This window comes from Gopherus flavomarginatus, chromosome 4 (assembly GCF_025201925.1).
Source record: "Gopherus flavomarginatus isolate rGopFla2 chromosome 4, rGopFla2.mat.asm, whole genome shotgun sequence".
NCBI lineage: Eukaryota > Metazoa > Chordata > Testudines > Testudinidae > Gopherus > Gopherus flavomarginatus.
The window spans coordinates 37,514,999-37,534,248 of record NC_066620.1 but is presented as its reverse complement, the minus strand read 5'-3'; the positions used below and the strand labels follow the sequence as shown (position 1 = coordinate 37,534,248).

Below are 19,250 nucleotides of genomic sequence, written 5' to 3'. Positions count from 1 at the left end.
GGAGCTGTATAAATCAAGAATTACATTTATTTACATTATCTGTCTTATCTAATTAATGTGTGTCTTGTTCATCAGAATCTATTCATTTTTTATATCTCAGCTCATACTATTGGTATATAAGATACAGACATATGGCACAACTTATGTGAAGTTGTATATATAATTTATTAGTGAAGTCTTCAAGACATATATTATCTAATGTAAGGTCTCTATTCTGACCTAGATCTTGTGCAATACTGTATTAATAAAGTATTTTTCAAGTATACAACAATTTTCATCCCACAGGAGACCAAAGTACATTGTTAGGGTCAGATTCTCTGTTGCACGCCACCTTGCAAACTTAGCAAAGAGTCCTGTGGCACCTTATAGACTAACAGATGTTTTGGAGCATGAGCTTTCGTGGGTGAATACCCACTTCGTTGGATGCAAACTTAGTTATACCAGTGCTGATTTGGTAGCAATATACACTCTTTGCATGGGTGTAAACATAAAGACCAGGGAAATGCAAAAATCTGTCCCTATTGTGACAAAGTTCCTCCTCTACCTTGGTGGGTTCTGCGCTTATTGGCAGATTTGCTCACCTCCGTGATCTTTCCCACAGTCTAGATCAACTCCTCCTGTGTCTGATCAGGAGTTGGGAGATTTGGGGGGAAACCGGGCCCGCCCTCTACTCCGGGTTCCAGCCCAGGGCCCTGTGGATTGTAGCTGTCTATAGTGCCTCTTGTAACAGCTGCATGACAGCTATACTTCCCTGAGCTACTTCCCTATGGCCTCCTCCAAACACCTTCTTTATCCTCACCACAGGACCTTTCCTCCTGGTGTCTGATAACGCTTGTACTCCTTAGTCCTCCAGCAGCACACCCTCTCACTCTCAGCTACTTGTGCCTCTTGCTCCCAGCTCCTCTCACGCACTTCCTCTCCTCTGGCTCCTCCTCGCCTGACTGGAGTGAGCTCCTTTTTAAACCCAGGTGCCCTGATTAGCCTGCCTTGATTGGCTGCAGGTGTTCTAATCAGCCTGTCTGCCTTAATTGGTTCTAGCAGGTTCCTGATTACTCTAGTGCAGCCCCTGCCTCTGGTCACTCAGGGAACAGAAAACTACTCATCCAGTGACCAGTATATTTGCCCTCTACCAGACTCCTGTACCCCACTGGTCTGGGTCTGTCACATATCCCTCCCCCCTGCTCAATACCAAGGGGTTGGGCAGTTTGGGAAGCCAGACAGTGCACATGTGACAAGCCATCGGCATTGCCATGATGGCTCCCTGCTCTGTGTTGCACACGGAACTGGAAAGGTTGGAGGGATAAGAACCACCCGGTCACCCTTGTGTTCTTCTCCTTGTTCCGCTGCATCCATGCATGGTCGGTCACAAGGACAAATCTGCGCCCGAGCAAGTAGTAGTGCAATGCTTCCACGGCCCATTTTACGGCAAGGCACTCTCTCTCCACCACTGCATATTTTTGTTCCCTTGGAAGGAGTTTCCTACTGAGGTAGAGAATTGGGTGTTCCTCCTCCCCGACCATCTGTGATAGAATGGCCCCTAACCCTACTTCCGATGCATCTGTCTGCAGGATAAATTCCTTGATGAAATCAGGGGCTATCAGTATGCGGTTACTGAAGAGGGTAGTCCATAGGTCTGTGAATGCTTCCTCTGCTGCATCAGACCATCTCACCAGATCAGGTCCATGGGCTTTCACTAGGTCTGTCAGGGGGTTTGCCCTTGTGGCAAGGTGAGGGATAAATCGTCAGTAATACCCTACTACACCTAGGAATGCCCGGACTTGTTTCTTGCGACGTGGTTGGGCGAATTTTGGATGGCCTCCAACTTGTTCACTTGGGGTTTGCCAGACCTTTTCCCACAATGTAGCCAAGATATTTGGCCTCCGTAAACCCCACAGCACACTTGGCAGGATTTGCTGTAAGGCCAGCTCGCCTGAAGGTATTAAGGACTGCCTCCACCTTCTCTAGGTGGGTTTCTCAGTCTGGGGTATGAATGATCACATCATCCAAGTAGGCAGCTGCATAACTGTTATGCGGGCGTAATAGCTTGTCCATGAGGCGCTGGAAAGTGGCTGGGGCCCCATGTAGTCCAAAAGAGAGGACAGTATATTGAAAAAGACCCTCTGGTGTAGAGAACGCAGTCTTTTCCTTTGTGTCTTCCGCAAGGGGAATCTGCCAGTACCCCTTTGTCAAGTCTAGGGTAGTCAAATATTGGGCATTCCCCAGATGGTCCACTAGCTCATCTATGCGAGGTATAGGGTATGCGTCGAACTGGGATACTTCGTTTAGTCGCTGGAAGTCATTGCAAAACCTTGTGCTGCCATCAGGTTTTGGCACCAGCACAACTGGCCTGGACCACTGACTGTGGGATACTTCGATGATCCCCAACTCCAGCATTTTTTTTACTTCTGGTTTTATTTCCTCCCTTTTGGCTGCTGGCACCGGATAGGGTCTCGTTATTCTGGTCCCAGGGTTCGTGACGATGTGGTGATATGTGGTGATGTTCGACCTGGTTTTGTCGAGAACACATCTTGATTCCAGAAGATCATCTCAAACACCTCAATCTTCTGGTCTGGTGTTAAGTCGGGAGACACTCTCAACTGTTTGGAAGGCTTATTTTCCTGGGTTAGGTCTTTTCGGACAGTTATGCATGCCTCTTGTGCATGCCAGGGTTTCAGAAGATTGATGTGATAAATCTGTTCTTGTTTTCGGCGTCCTGGCTGCCGCACCTTGTAGGTAACTTCCCCCACGGGTTCAACCACCTCATAGGGCCCCTGCCATTGGGCCAGAAGCTTGCTTTCTGACGTGGGTACCAACACCATCACCCAATCTCCTGGTTGGAACTGTCAGACTTTTGCTTGGCAATTGTAATGGGTTCTCTGGGCTTCCTGTGCCTTTTCCAAATGTTCCCATACAATAGGGGTGACCCGGGCTATCTGATCTCGCATCTGTATTATATGTTCTATTATATTTCTCCCCTCATTGGGTTCCTCTTCCCAGATCTCTTTGGCGATATCTAGAATGCCACGGGGGTGACGCCCGTATAATAACTCGAAGGGGGAAAACCCAGTTGAGGCCTGAGGTACCTCCCGGATAGCAAACATAAGATAGGGTAGTAGGGTGTCCCAATCCTTCCCGTCCCGACTTACCACCTTCCATATCATAGCCTTGAGGGTTCGGTTAAACCTTTCTACCAACCCATCAGTCTGCGGATAGTAGACTGAAGTTCTCACGGTATGTATATGGAGCAGCGTACAGAGGTCCTTCATTAGCTTTAACATAAATGGGGCTCCTTGGTCTGTTAATATCTCCTTTGGTAGCCCCACTCGGTCAAAGATCCCCACCAGCTCTTTGGCTATTGTTTTAGAGGCTGCTGTCCGCAGGCGGACGGCTTCTGGGTAGTGAGTAGCATAGTCCAAAACAACAAGTATATATTGGTCATCCCCGAGCCATCTTCTCCAGGGGTCCCACTAAGTCCATGGCTATTAGCTCAAAGGGGACTTCTATTATGGGAAGGGTTACTAAAGGTGCCCTCAGGTGGGGACGAGGACTGTGCAGCTGACACTCCAGGCAGGACGCACAGTACCTCCGCACTTCTTCATGTACTTCGGGCCAGAAGAACCGTCGTAGGACTCGTGCCAGGGTCTTCTCTACACCCAAATGCCCTCCAAAAAGATGACTATGAGCAAGACTTAATACAGCGTTCTGGTGTTTTTGAGGTACTAGGATCTGCTGTACCTTCTGCCCCTGTACTGGTGCAATCCGGTATAAGAGATTCTTCTTCATTATGAAGTAGGGTCCTGGTCCTTCGGTCTTCCCTTCCACAGAGACCCCATCTATTTCAGTCACCTCCTTCCTAATGTTGTCGTACCTTGGGTCTTCAGCCTGGTCCCGTCCAAAACTTCCTCTCCCGGGGTTAATCTTCCCAAGATCTAGGGGCCCAGTCTCTGTTGCCTCTACTGGTTCAGAAGCGTTAGGGTGGGGGTCAGACTCGGGTGCTTCTCCCTCCGGGGTGGCCTCCTTTTCAGCTGCTCGGGTCCGCCTACCTACAAGAGTGACCCTCTGGCTTTGAGTCAGTATTCGGGTTCCCAAGGCCTTAGCTGCCCTCCTTTCCCTTTTTGACTTTCTACCCTGTCTGGGAATGGAAAATAAATCTGGGGATATTTCAGAGAAGACTGGGGGTTGACAGTCTACTGTGGATGCCTCACTAACTTCAGGGTTCTCCTTTTCCTCCAATCCTCCTACTGGGTGTAAGTTTCCAAACCCTGGGAGGTCCCTCCCTATGAGCACCGGGTATGGGAGTTTAGGGATCACACCTGCTGCTACCTCAGTAGTGTTCCCCTGAATCTCAAGTTTTACTGGGATGGTGGGGTAATAACTAACTGTCCCATGGACACATGTTATTCCTGTACGCTTAGCCCGCAGCAGCTGACTACACTTGACGAGCTTCCCCGAGACAAGCATGATAGCAGTCCTCGAATCAACCAGTGCTGTGGTCTCTACCCCATTTAGTTTCACTGGTCTGGTGTACCTATGTGGGGTTAGTGAGACCCCCCCAAAAGATGGATTAGGGAGCATGGGTCTGCCCAGTTCCCCAGGTTACACTGCATCGGCTCCTCAGCATTGGGACACTGTGCAGCTATATGTTGCCACTCCTCGCAGGCATAACTTCTGTATGGAGCCCTAAGCATTCCCCGGTCTCTTGGTTTGGGCAATCTAACATCATGATCCTCTTCTCCCTCTGTGCTCCGACTCTTTGTGACCTCTGGTGGGCCTTCAGCCCCTCTCTTTTTCCACCTGGGCCATCCTGGTGGCCCAGTCACCCGAGCTCTAGGGCTTGGTGCCGCTAGTTTAACCTGGGGTGCCTCTTCCTTAATTGGTCGGGTCAGCTCCCTCGCCATCCTTCGCCTCTTTACCAGTGCAACAACCTCATCATAGGTGGAGGGTTCGTTCTGGCTTACCCAGGCACGAAGGTCTGGCAGAAGTCCCCTCATATATCAGTCGATGCCCAGAACCTCTAGAATCTCTTCCGGACTCCGGGACTCCGTTCGCAACCACTTTCGTGCGAGATGGATGAGGTCATACAATTGGGACCACGGGGTTTTGTTTTCCTGGTACAGCCACTCGTAATACTGTTGGGCCCGCACTGCGGTCGTTACCCCAGATCTGGTCAGGATCTCTTCTTTCAGCTGGGGGTAGTCTGCTGCAGCCTCTTCAAGCAGATCATAGTAAGCCTTCTGGGCCTCCCCACATAGTAATGGGGCAAGGATGCCAGACCACTGATCTCGAGGCCAGGCCTCCTGTAGGGCTGTCCTCTCAAAGGCCAGAAGGTATGCTTCTACATCATCCTCCTGCGTCATTTTCTGCGACCAGTGGCTGGCCCGTATGATCTGCGTCCCATCATGGCCGTGGTTCAGCTCTGTAAGGGTCTTTACCTGGTTTACCAGTTCAGGCAACATAGCCCGGTCTTGAGAAGCCTGGTCCATCAGCAGGCGATTAGTCTCTTGCTGCAGCCGCACTGCCTCTTGTTGGGCAGCTGCCTGGACACGGGTAGCCTCCTGCTGGGCCGCCGTAGCTTGTATCAATGCCCACACTAAGTCATCCATTGTGGTGAAAAAAAAAACACCCTCTACCTTTTGTTTTTTTTAAATCACCCTCCTTCTGCCGTGCTGTGCACACCAGATCCCACCACTAACACCAGTTGTGACAAAGTTCCTCCTCTACCTTGGAGGGTTCTGCGCTTATTGGCAGATTTGCTCACCTCTGCGATCTTCCCCACAGTCTGGATCAACTCCTCCTGTGTCTGATCAAGAGTTGGGAGGTTTGGGGGGAAACCGGGCCCCCCTCTACTCCGGGTTCCAGCCCAGGGCCCTGTGAATTGTAGCTGTCTATAGTGCCTCTTGTAAAGCTGCATGACAGCTACAACTCCCTGGGCTACTTCCTCATGGCCTCCTCCAAACACCTTCTTTATCCTCATCACAGGACCTTCCTCCTGGTGTCTGATAACGCTTGTACTCCTTAGTCCTCCAGCAGCACACCCTCTCGCTCTCAGCTCCTTGTGCCTCTTGCTCCCAGCTCTTCTCACACACTTCCTCTCCTCTGGCTCCTCCTCGCCTGACTGGAGTGAGCTCCTTTTTAAACCCAGGTGCCCTGATTAGCCTGCCTTGATTGGCCACAGGAGTTCTAATCAGCTTGTCTGCCTTAATTGGTTCCAGCAGGTTCCTGATTACTCTAGTGCAGCCCCTGCTCTGGTCACTCAGGGAACAGAAAACTACTCATCCAGTGACCAATATATTTGCCCTCTCCTGTACCCCACTGCTCTGGGTCTGTCACACTATACCTACAACATGCAAACACAGTGAAATGCAGTTTTCTCTGGGGTGGGGAGCTGAATCCACATCGATTGGTGCCCATTGCGACAGATATGGCAATTTCCTGCAATATCTTTGGGAGAGCTAACTGAATTAAGTTTAAATAGCTTTGGAGTCCATAGTATAATGAATGTCGAGTTTTTATACTGTTGTGGGATTGTATATAACTTCTGTAGGAAGGAGACGTGGTCAATGTAAACCCTGGGAAGTGTTATGAATTTCAGAAGATTATTTTAAACAATGTACCAGATAAGAACAAACTTTTAGGACAAAAAGTTAAACAGCATTTCCTAGGAAATCTCTAGGCAAATGTGCATGATAATATACACCCTTCAAGTAATGCAAGAATTCAGCCTTTTGAAGCTTTGCACTGAGGAGGGGACCTTTGTCTGCTGATCATCTGTTATGTGAGAACAAGCTCAAAGGCCCAAACTGCATAAAGGAAAGAATGAATGATTCACAGAGGTGCTTATTCTGAGCTAACAGTTGCTATGAACTTGTAACCACAGAAAAATGCCTTAGTGGAGTTTGAAGGATTGATCACGTGTCAGAACCCTTGCTAGAGCTGGGGGTGATCTCTGGTAAGTTTAGCAGCCTGTATGTAGGTTCTTTTATTGTTTTCAATATGTTTTCTCTGTAATACTTTCACCTTAAGAGTAAATGTGCTTGCTTAGAAAGGACGATGTGGTTACTTTCAGCTGTGGGCAATTATGCTGCTTATAGCCTCTGAAGAGAAAGCAAAGCAGGCCTGCTTAGGCATTCTGTATTGCTGGGAAAGTCACAGTTGTAGGCAGGGAACTATGCAGCCTTGAAAAACCTGGGTCAGGAGGATGAGAGAGACATGAGTCTCTAGGCTGGGATGCATTCTGACCTAGGGCACTGGGACATGACTTTTAGAAAATGAAAGGGGAATGTTAATTAATGTCAAAGCAGTGAAAGCAAAATCCCCATACTTACTCCTGCAAAGTGCCAAGCATTCTCAACCTCCACTGAAGTCAGCAGGAGATGAGGATGCCCTGAACAAGGCACACTTTACAGGATCGAGCCCACTGATTTTAAGGTCTCATCAAAGAAACCACGTAATTGATACTGTGAGGGAACATAACCCCCCTCCTCGGTCTCGTTGGATAGAGCTTTGCAACTGTTTATATGGGATCTTGTCTTGCCACCAAAGCCTTTTGGGAGGTTGCTGTCACTGGTCGGATGCTGTATCAGGGCCTTGATTGAAATAGTAATCTGTCGGTCCCTGCTGCAGAGCCCTGCCATTGATATAAGCATCTGTGATTTTAACATATAATATTGTAACAATTATATGCTTTTAGCTTTATTAGTTTACAGGCCCATGCAAGCTAAATAAATGCAAGATAAAAGCCATGGGTTTAGTTCTCAAAGAAACTTGTTTATCTGCATACTGTGGCACTGGGTGTGCACTGGGTGTGGAGAAGCTAGATGTGAAAAAAGCAGGGTATGAAACACTGACAAAAGAGGAACTAGGAGGGGAACAAGGGGTCACTTGGGTGCCAGTTCAGCTTTAGGCAAGTATAGTATACCAAATATTGCCTGCTTACGGTAACTGCAAGGTGGAGTTACTGAATGACCAGCTCACCCACTGCCAAAACGCATGATATATGTTAAAATAGCTTGCTGATTTGCAATATTAAAGGACAAATAACCTGTGTAATCAATATGACGTTTTGCGGTTTTAACCTTTATAAGCTTGGTGAAACTTGTGAAGGGCAGAGCAGCCTATCTCTTGCATGGGATTACGCTGTCTCTTCCTATATGCATACTTGTAATCTTGTTTTTAATAATAAAGATGCCTCAGGCTGTCTGATCCAAATCAACTGGGTGGTGGTCTTTTCCCCAACAATTTGGTGCCGTGACTTCGGATTCCACGGATGACCCCCCTGGACCGAAGGACCGCGGACGGTGTCCTCCCACACCCCGGGCCCACCTAAGAGGTAAGAGACCTTTTGAAATCTCTATTGGGGTCTGGAGAGGGACCAGCCCGTAGGCTCTGGCAGGGGGTAAGTCACAAGCTGGATTAGAACTTTTAAATTTCAGACAGGCCTGACACCCTTTCTCTGAGGCTCTTAAGGTCTTTCCAAGGTTCTTAAAGTCTTAAGGTATCTGTCAAGGTTCCTAAAGGTCTTTCCAAGTTTTTAGGTCTTAAAGGTATCTGACAAGGTCACTGGCAGCCCACGGACTGTGCTTCTTTCGGTCCGGTGAGTCCTGATCCGCTCTTGGGCTAATACGCCCTAGGAGTTGACCGGGGGTCCCCTTCCTACCAGGATTGGTAGGGACCTGGGTTTTGAGGTTTCATGCCTTGACAGCTGTGTCAAGAATGTGCCTGTGTGTGTGAGGGCCAAGTGGCCAGTGTGAGTGACAGCTGTAGGAAGACGCCCCGAGCCTCCTGCGAAGCGAAAGCTCGTGACCGGGAGTGTCTCGAAAACAAGCCCCACAACTGAGCTTGGAGAGACTGTGAAGCTTCCCAGCTGGCAGGCCTTGGTGAGTGACCATCCAGCTGAGCTGCGTGCATGTTTCCCCGTCCTTTTTTTCCCTTCCCCTTCCATGACCTATGACCCTGTGACCGCTCCTCGAGTACTGTCATTTAAGGACCACAGGGTCCCTTTCTTTGCCCCCCAGGAGCTTTAAGCTCCCTTCCCTTCTCGGAGAGAAGGGGAGCCCCAGGAAACCGCACCACCGACTCATTAGCTCCAGAGACACCGTTGGCTTGTAGGCTGATGCTCTGGGCAGAGGAGAAGCCATGCGGAGACCACGGACTTTTTTATAGATCCGCCCCCCTTTTGCCTTTTCCCTTGTAGGTCTCCAGCTGTGGCTCCGGCCCATAGAAACGTACCCCTCTTCCCCTGCCAAGGGCAGGAGTGAGGCCATTGGTGTTAGAACCGTGGCAATCCAAGTAAGCATTCCCTTGTGCGTGTGGCTTGAGTGAAAGCGAGCTGAAGTAAGAATGGGGACTGATGGATCCAAAGGCATCCCAGTCCCACCAAGAGGCACGCCTGCTGCATATATGTATATACATTATAGTCCGTCGACGTGTAAATATTTACAGAAATGGAATTGGTGTACCAGAAATGATCCAAAATTGCCATTTCCCCTAGAAGGAAGTTTCGACTTTGACAGGATTGTGCATCTGCAAGGTGCACTTCTTGCCAATGCCGTACCACAGGGGCAGTTCAATGCGTATCTTAATTGGCATGATGAGACAGTAAAACGGCACCATGAATTCCAAATAAGGGGTCTTAAGGACTCCCAAGAAAAGTTAAACGTTCACTCAGAAAAAAAAACTAGTCTGTGCCCAGAAAACTCAGAAAAAGCTAGTCCGTGTCCAGGGACTGTCGGGGCAGTCTGCAGCTGGTCCAGGAGCCCCTCTTTGGGGAGCGGCGGCCTCTAGGCTGCCGCCTTTATCCCCACCAGATCATTTAAATAACTTATTTATAAAATGCAAACAGTGGCCCCCACCGGTAGCCATTGATGAAGAGGAAGGTCAAGATACCTCTCACTCTTCCGTAATTGCAGTTGTTAATCAGAAAGGCAAGAATTTAGAGGATATTTTAGCTGCGGCACAACATTTTTATAGGCAACTGGAAAGGGAAAAGGACAAGACGGAGTCTAAGCTTATGGCTCTGCACATTCAAACCATGCAGGACACTAGTAAAAGGTTGCCCAAACAGAGACAGGTACCGGGGACGAAAAAGGTAAAGCCCCTGCAAAGGGTGAAGCCCCTGGTAAGCCTCCCACTTAAACCTGGTGCCTGCTTTTCGTGCGGGCAAGTAGGACACTGACAGGATGAATGCCCTCGTAAAAATGCTGCGCCTACTGTAAGCAGAAAGGCCATCTTATAAGAAACTGTCCCTCACGACCTCCTAAGTGTTTTTTTCTCGTCCTGGGGGAGTTTTGAACCAAGCCTTTTAATTGTCAGCCAGTCGATCAAACTGGCCCTTCAGTTCTTGTACTATAAACGAAGTGCCCACCTCTTGCTTAATAGATACTGGAGCTTTGCGTTCCGCTCTTAGGGTGCAGGATTTCCCTTCAGCACCCTTTCCTCAGAAGTTATTACTGGCATTGGTGTGGGAAATACTCCCATTTCCCACCCTGTTTCCTCTCCTTTGTTAGTCTCAATCGGCCCTCTCACTAAGTACCATGCGTTTCTCCTCAGTCCTTGCTCCCCTGCTAATCTGTTGGAAAAGGATTTGCTGTCTAAATTAAATTGCACTATATATTGCTCCCCGAAAGGGGTGTTTCTGGAAGTGCCTAGTCCTGTGCTGTCAAACAGATAAATAAGAGTTAATAGAACAAAAGTTCTTCATGTCTCTTTTGCCTGGAAAGGGTTAACAAGAACAGTGAGCCTGGCTGTCACCTGACCAGAGGACCAATCAGAGGACAGGATACTTTCAAATCTTGAGGGAGGGAAGTTTTGTGTGTGCTGTTAGTTTTTGTTCACTCTGGGGGCTCAGAGGGACCAGACGTGCAACCAGGTTTCTCTCCAATTTCTCTGATACAGGCTCTTATAAGTTCAGAATAGTGAGTACTAGGTAGAGAAGGCGAGTTAGGCTTATGGTTGTTTTCTTTATTTGCAAATGTGTATTTGGCTGGAAGGAGTTCAAATTTATATTTTGCTGAAAGGATTTTAATTTGTACTTGAATACTTAGGCTGGGAGGGTATTCCCAGTGTCTATAGCTGAAAGACCCTGTACATATTCCATCTTAAATTTACAAAGATAATTTTTATTGTTTTTTCTCTCTTTAATTAAAAGCTTTTCTTGTTTAAGAACCTGATTGTTTTTTTATTCTAGTGAGACCCCAGGGGACTGGGTCTGGATTCACCAGGGAATTGGTGGGGAGAAAGGAGGGAAGAGAGGCTAATTTCTCCCTGTGTTAGGATTACTGTCTCTCTCAGGGAGAATCTGGGAGAGGAAGAGAGAAGGAGGGGGGAAGGTGCATTTTCCTCTCTGTTTTAAGATTCAAGGAGTCTGAATCACAGTGATCTTCCAGGGTAAACCAGGGAGGGGAAGCCTGGGAGAGGCAACGGTGAGGGAAAGGGTTTACTTTCCTTGTGGTAAGATCCAGAGGGTCTGGGTCTTGGGGGTCCCGAGGCAAGGTTTTGGGGGGACCAGAGTGTACCAGGCACTGGAATTCCTGGTTGGTGGCAGTGCTACAGGTTCTAAGCTGGTAATTGAGCTTAGGGGAATTCATACTGGTACCCCATCTTTTGGACGCTAAGGTTCAGAGTTGGGAATTATACCATGACATGTGCAGAACAAGGTTTTAGCCCTGTTACAAAAGGAGCAAGCTCCTGTGGGGGACTCCGACTCCAGCCCTTCCTCGTTGCAACAGGAACTGTTGGTTAAGGTCTCTCCCTCCCTGTGGGCATTGTGAGCCGATCATGCTATCCAAGATGGGCACATTGGGTCTGCCCAACTGGCTGAAATTTGTCTGAACTCAGCAAGACAACTTCCCAAAATATAGCGAACCTCTCTCTCAAACTATACCGAAAAAGAAATTTTATTCTGCTGTTTATACTGTTGTTCTCCCTATTTTGTTTGTTTGTAGCCCTGTTATTATTTTTTCTTATAATGCACCGGGGCTAGGGGGTTGTTATTGCCTCAAGAACACATTGTATTAAGTCTGGACATAGACGAAACATTAATTATTAGACAATATGTATCTAGATGTAATGTTTATATGTAAATAGGTGTGCATAAATAGATAAAAGGGGGGTTTAGTCAGAACCCCCCTCCTTGTTAAATTGGTAATAAAATAATGCCTGTGCCCATGAAAAGAAAAAAATAATACAGCAAGAAAAAGGATCGGGCCCAAACAAACGGCAACCGTGGTTTGAGAAAGTTAAAAAAAGGGGAAAAAAAAAAAAAAAAAAAAAGGTAAAAGTTAACTGTAGTTATTGAACAAAATTAAGCAGTAAAACTAAGTACCAATATACTTTTACCAGAACACAAAACTAAACAAAAAACCATCCAAAGTTATGGCTGCAACAGGGCAGTCAAGGCCAGGAAAGCGGTAAAAGACTCAAATCTGTTTTGGTAACAAATAGCAGATAGAAACTGTAGTAAGTACCCCACACTAAGCCTTAAGGCGGCTCTGTAATCAACGGTCATGTTGCCAAAGGGAAGCCAAAATAAATTGTGTTTTTTCCATTTTAAATCAACATGTATTCAGAGGTAAAAGTTAAGAAGGTAAAAACCATTAAAACTTGACCTGTCTATAAAATAAATACATAAAATTATGGGGAATAATTTAAGTAATTCCTCAGTTTTGCCTACATGCAGCAAAAGTATTTGTAAAAATTATTTTATTCAAATGTTTCAATGTTGTAATTGCAAGACTTAACCTTAGACAAGGTCACAGACCCCATCCCTTGGACATCAGAGGCTAATGAGGCTTTCACCCAGGTTAAGCAAATCTGGCCCAAGCATTAGCACTGAGCCTCCCTAAAAAACAAACAAACAAAAAAACCCTTTACCCTCTATTGTCATAAAAAGGAAGGAATGGCCCTAGGGGTCCTCATGCCTCTTTGGACCCAGTAGCTAATGGCTTCGATCATGGCTCAACAATATTGTAAATATTGTAATTCTTGCCCTATTTGTCTGGCACACAACAGTGGAAAGCCAGTCCGGACTAAACCGGCAGCTCACCTCACTCCATGGGGACCTTTTGTAAATATTCAAATTGATTTTATAAGTCTACCAAAATGCTGCTCCTATAAGTATGTATTAGTGTGCATCTCTATGTATTCTGGGTGAAGTGAAGCCTACCCTTGCGCAAAAGCTGACTCCATTACAGTTGCAAATAAACTGTTAAAGGATTCCATTCCCCGGTTCGGATTACCTGTCTCTATCAACAATGACAGAGGCCCCCACTTTACAGGCCAAGTCATGCCACAAATCTGCAACGCTCTCAACATAGTACCGCACCTACACTGCCCCCACCACCCCAAAGTTCGGGGGCAGTGGAACGTAAAAATGGGGAGTTGAAAAACAAACTTGCCAAGCTTTGTGCTGAGACAGGCCTTAAATGGCCAGATGCTCTGCCTCTGTCTCTAATGCAAATGAGGAATACCCCTATGTGAAAACATGGCTTATTCCCACACAAAATTCTCACCGCATGGCCCATGAAAATGCCTGTTTCCCCACCTTTACTCCCTAGTCAAGTAAACTTGCAGTTAATTAATAAAACTGTTTTAATTGTTGCAAATCCCTAATTCGCCATGTTAAGATTTGTTCACTCACAGGTCCAAAGCGCCTTGCCCAACCCGGCAAAGACTATGTACCAGCCTTTACAGACCGGAGACTGGATTTATTTCAAGGTCCACCAGCGCAAGCCTCCCCTGGAACCAAGGTGGAAGGGTCCATATCAGGTTTCGTCAACCACCCATACTGCGGTGAAGTGCCAAGGGCTCGCCACTTGGGTCCACGCTTCTCAGTGTAAAAGGAGCTCACCGCCTTTGGGCCCCACCAGCATACCCTGCAACCACGCGAATCAGGCCCCAGGTGTTAAAAACACTCTTCATCCATCTGAGCCCTCCGCAACACCTAACACGCAAAAAAAGGAACTAAGATATAATCTCAGGAACAGGAAAATAAAGGAACTAAAATATCATTTCAGAACCAGAAAAAAAAAAAACTAGAGGAAAAAGGTTGTAGGACTAATGTTAAACTGTTCTTGCTGTGATTGGTCCAAAAAAAATCCGCCACGGTACGAAGGGGGTTAATGCTCTCCCTTTGTTTTATTTGTGTAACTGTGTTTCTTTTGTTACTTTTAAACTTTCACGATTCCTTTAAGTGTCTCTGGATGCCCGGAAGAACTGGTACTCCCGTAATACCACTCCATCCTACACCTGAGAGCCGCCCTAGAGGGCCCCTAGATCTCCCACTAAGAACTGTGTGATCAGCGGCGGAGCAACCGGGAAGGAAGTCCCTGACTGTTAAGAATGTTAAAAGTTGGCCGTGGTATATAAGACAAAACATTGTTACCTGGCAAGGAGGGACTTGTGAAGTGTACTCCTGGGAACTTGGAACAAACTAGGTTTTGGGTTTCATTCCCCAAGCAGCTACCTGTAAGTATGGCCAGGTACCATATCCGTGTCAAGTGCTCCCTAAATTATTAGATAAACCTAGCCCCTCTCCTCCAACTACTCCCCTGCCCCCGCCTCATAATTCCCGTACCCCGGTCCCGACCTAATAGGACATCCCAAACAGCACTCCTGTGCCTCGGCCTCATTCTGATTTTAGCATGGGCATTACCTCTAACATTTTACAATGGCCCAGGCCATCCCCTTCTGGTAATTTGTTTTCCTATTGCTTGATTAGGTTATTTTTTTCAGTCCAAGGCCTCATTTATAAATGGGTGGTAGAATGAGAAACTTTTGGTGCCGTGTATATCAGCTTCGTAAACATAACTACTGACTCCCATGCTCAACCCGGTAAGACCCTTTACTTCGTACATAATTAGCGAAAAGATGTGGATACAATGCTAATCCCTGGCCTGTGTTCCACCCTTAATAAACAAGGTCCTTTTTGTTTCTTAATTACCCAAGTAACCAAATTTGCCGTAAATACCCGAAGATTCTGCCCTTCTACAGTGTCCTTTGGCTGTAAAGAAAACCCTTCCCCTGACTAAAAATATAACCTGCACCCTAATTCAATATACCCCCGCACATTTAACCAATATAACCGCATCCAAGCAGGGAATTCAAGTGTCCAGCCAGCAGTTATGGTACAATACAAGTAAAGGGGATTCTGGCAGGTTTAAATGGACCATACTTAATGATACTTTGGAAACTATTAGGTTTTCCTTACCCTTAACTCATCTCCAAATTGCTGCTACCTACCCTAATTGTTCCCAAGGAGCTGCCCTCAGGTTACTACAGCAATAGGCTTGGAGCCACTCCTCTCAAAAGAAAAGAGGTATCACAGATACCCTATGGAAAGGGGCTAACAGTGCTGCCTCTGCTTAAAATATCTATAAGGCCCAACAGCATAAAAAAGGGCCGCAGGACTTATTTCTGGGGCACAGGTAACTGGGGTCTGGGCTGGGGTAGGTGAATTACATGTGATCTCCACTCTCAGTGTCTTTATCCAGGATCTGCTCAAACAGATGATCATTCGCGCTACGGAGGCTGGAAAGGCATTGCAGTGGGACCATGCTTGCTCCGAGGTACAGGATTTCCTTAATGTTCAGCTAGCCTCCATTCAAGAAGACCTCAAGCACCAAACCTGGCCCACTGCCCTCACAAATGCCTCGGGCGTGCCATCTAATCTATGGTCATGGAAACACACTTAAAAGTTTTCGGGGTGGAATTGCTGGCGCTCACAGTGTTCCTTCCAGGCTTATAGCCCTGTGAAAGGAGTGTGGGCCCCCATGTACTGAATCCTCCCAGGCCCTTGGAAAGGTTGTATGTGGAACTGGGTGGTCCACCGGGACGTATGGAAAATAAAAACCACCCCATGGCCCTAACCGATTCCTTATTGGTGCCACGAAAATAATGCCTGATCTTTGAATGGGGCTCGGTAACCTGTGGACTTTTTGGCCTTTATAACCTCCCCTAGCTCCAATGCATACGAAAGCTCAAGAAAAAAAAAATTGTCACTGTGCATCAACATGTACGTTGGGAAGGCAAGGGACGCATAACAACCCTTGCCTCCCGAACCCTCATTCAGGCCAATGATAGCTGTGTCTATGTTAATTCCTCCATTTTGCAAAATGTAGCTTTCAATCTGGTCACGGCTTCAGGCACTCACACTATACACTGGCCCGCAAATAAATCCTACCAGGTTTCCTTACAATTTCAGATTCCCTTTAACTGGGCATCTCCAATTACAAAACCAGTTCCATATCCTCGAAAACATGTATCATGCCGAGCTAAATGCTTTCCAGACTGCCCATAGACTCACTACTCTTTGTGTGAAAACAGATGTCCTTTGCCAAATTACAAAGGTCCTCCAGGCATCCCATGCTCATGGGTATCTCCTGTGGGCTCTGTTGGGGGGGAGGACTATTATTCTCTATGTGTCTTTGTTCCTACTGCTATAGAACCTATTGCCTCTGCCCAAAATTTACCGCATGTACCCGCCCACAATCATCAGCCCTAGTTTCCCCAATTTATAAAAATAATAACCCTTCTTATTTCGAAGATAAAAACTTTAAGAACACCAAAGTTAAGGCCTTAATGACCCAAGTTTAAAAGTTTGATGCCATAAAAGGCATCAAAAGGAGGGAATGTGAGGGAACATAATCCCCCGCCCCCCGTCTCGTTGGATAGAGCTTTGCAACTGTTTATATGGGATCTTGTCTTGCCATCAAAGCCTTCTGGGAAGTTGCTGTCACTGGTCGGATGCTGTATCAGGGCCCTGATTGAAATAGTAATCTGTCGGTCCCTGCTGCAGAGCCCTGCCATTGATATAAGCATCTGTGATTTTAACATATAATATTGTAACAATTATATGCTTTTAGCTTTATTAGTTTACAGGCCCATGCAAGCTAAATAAATGCAAGATAAAAGCCATGGGTTTAGTTCTGAAAGAAACTTGTTTATCTGCATACTGTGGCATTGGGTGTGCACTGGGTGTGCAGAAACTAGATATGAAAAAAGCAGGGTATAAAACACTGACAAAAGAGGAACTAGGAAGGGAACAAGGGGTCACTTGGGTGCCAGTTCAACTTTAGGCAAGTATAGTGTACCAAATATTGCCTGCTTACGGTAACTGCAAGGTGAAGTTACAGAATGACCAGCTCACCCACTGCCCAAAACGCATGATAAGTGTGGAAATAGCTTGCTCAATTATAGAATGACCAGCTCAATCACTGCCAAAATGCATGATATATGTTAAAATAGCTTGCTGATTTGCAATATTAAAGGACAAATAACTTGTGTAATCAATATGACGTTTTGCGGTTTTAATCTTTATAAGCTTGGTGAAACTTGTAAAGGGCAGAGCAGCCTACCTCTTGCATGGGGTTACGCTGTCTTTCCCTGTATGCATACTTGTAATCTTGTTTTTATTAATAAAGGTGCCTCAGGCTGTCTGATCCAAATCAACTGGGTGGTGGTCTTTTCCCCAACAACACACTAAATGATGCTACCAAGCACCTACCCTCAAGAGGAGGGAAGGGTGAAACATGCTCCAAGGTTTAGAATATGTACTTGCAAGGAGTCAAGTCAATCTTTATTCTTAAGCTACTAAACCACTCATCTGCTATTCTGATTTCTTGGGATATTTAAGACATTTTAATAAAGATGTAATCATACTGATCTAAAGAAAGACTTCTGACACAAAGGTAACCTGCTCAGCTGCTGATGGGGAAAAAACCCTTCAATATGGAGTATAAATCATCAGGCTTCATGAGGATGAGAGACACTTGAGTGCTGGCTGCGCTACAAGTTTCTGGAAGAGGAGACTTCTTAACTCCATCTGATCAACAGCATTATAGGGCTGGCAAATACTGATGTATTTATTGTAAACAGTTAGCACCTCACTAGGTTGGAATGCATCAGTGTTTTCTTTCTAATTACACCAATAGCTATTACTAAGAATCATATCAGAGCATTTATATATTTAGGTAACAGCTGGAGAGATCATTTCCGCATGTCAATTAAAGTCAAATGGAACAGTGCAGACTGCTGAATTTACAGATTTTTCTGCAGTGCCAGCTTCCCATTTTTTATTGTGCAACAAAGAAGCTGCTACTTGCCAGTGTTTCCTTTGAAATCATCAGGTAAATTTTCAGCAGAGGTATTTGACCACACAAACTCCACAAATCAATATTAAGCCAATAGCAATTTTAAATGCTTTTCGTTAAGTGCTTTAATGGAAGGTTCAGGGAAGCTGAAACACTTGGAAAGCAACTCTCTTCCCCTCCCCATAAACAATAAAAGCAGTGCTTTCTATCTACAAACTGAACATGGATACACTCCCTGCCATACGTCATGTTGCTCTTCTCTTCCTGCTTGTGTAGCTCCTCAATATCAAACTCTGAATATTAGCTTTCAGTGTTATTTTCTTCAAGCAGAAGAACATGCACATGCACACAAAACACTTCAAAACCGACTGAAAGAGGCAGTAAAACCACTGCATGTTACATGTATACTGGAAAAAGAGATATGTATTATACAGTTCTTAAATGGGATTTGGCTACATTACATAAGCAGCTTCATCCTAGCACCTCTAATATACTTTTACTGTCTCCTTGCTTTTTGTTCAGCTCTCACACTGCAACAAACAAATGTGTACACACTTATAATAAAAGGTATAAAGACTAACCTGCCAAGGCCGATCCCAATCCAGAGGAATAGGAAATGCTCCAAACCATGCTCCCACTATGCTACACATCGTAGTAATCTGCAGACTGTTATCCCAGATGGACATAGCTCTGTAAGTTTAGCACATATTACAAGATTTTAACAGCACAAAAAGTCATTCTTTCACAGCTTTAGACTGACTGATCTGATCTCTGCCACGCTCTGCAAGTTAAAAAGCAGATATTAAAAAAATACAATTGAGATTTTATATATAACATACAGATTTAATGGGTGGGGGTGTTTATAGGGTTATATGTCTACCACACCCCACCTTCTGTAGCAACCTTTCCCCCACCCCTTGCATTTTCCATTTTTTTCAAAGGGGGTTTATTAGTAAGGAGCACATATCACTTTTCCCTTTTCCTGCCTTAACCACACACCATACATAAAGGGGCAGAATGTAATATCTCCATATCACTTCCAGGCCTTGACAACATGAGAATTACATTTCAGGCACCAAATCTGGGTTCTAGCATGCAAAACTAGCTTAAGTTTTCTATGTTGTACTTAAAAATATAAAAACTGCTATAATGTTAAGACTAAGA

The 19,250-nt window shown here is 45.9% G+C and overlaps 1 protein-coding gene across 2 annotated transcripts in view; it reads right to left on the bottom strand.

Annotated features, from left to right (window-relative positions):
• The window catches only part of PIGF (phosphatidylinositol glycan anchor biosynthesis class F), a 63,741-nt gene that overhangs the window by 15,105 nt on the left and 29,386 nt on the right, over positions 1–19,250 (bottom strand). Inside the window, exons 5-6 of one of the 2 annotated variants that reach the window (XR_007774162.1) lie at positions 18,668–18,776; positions 13,637–13,939 (exon numbers count right to left, since the gene is read on the bottom strand). Coding sequence is in view for 1 of the 2 variants with exons in the window: in XM_050951949.1 (XP_050807906.1) it covers positions 18,668–18,776 (109 nt within the window). In the remaining variant the exon portion in view is untranslated. The remainder of the gene's footprint in view (positions 1–13,636; positions 13,940–18,667; positions 18,777–19,250) is intronic. The other variant, XM_050951949.1, reaches the window with a different exon arrangement.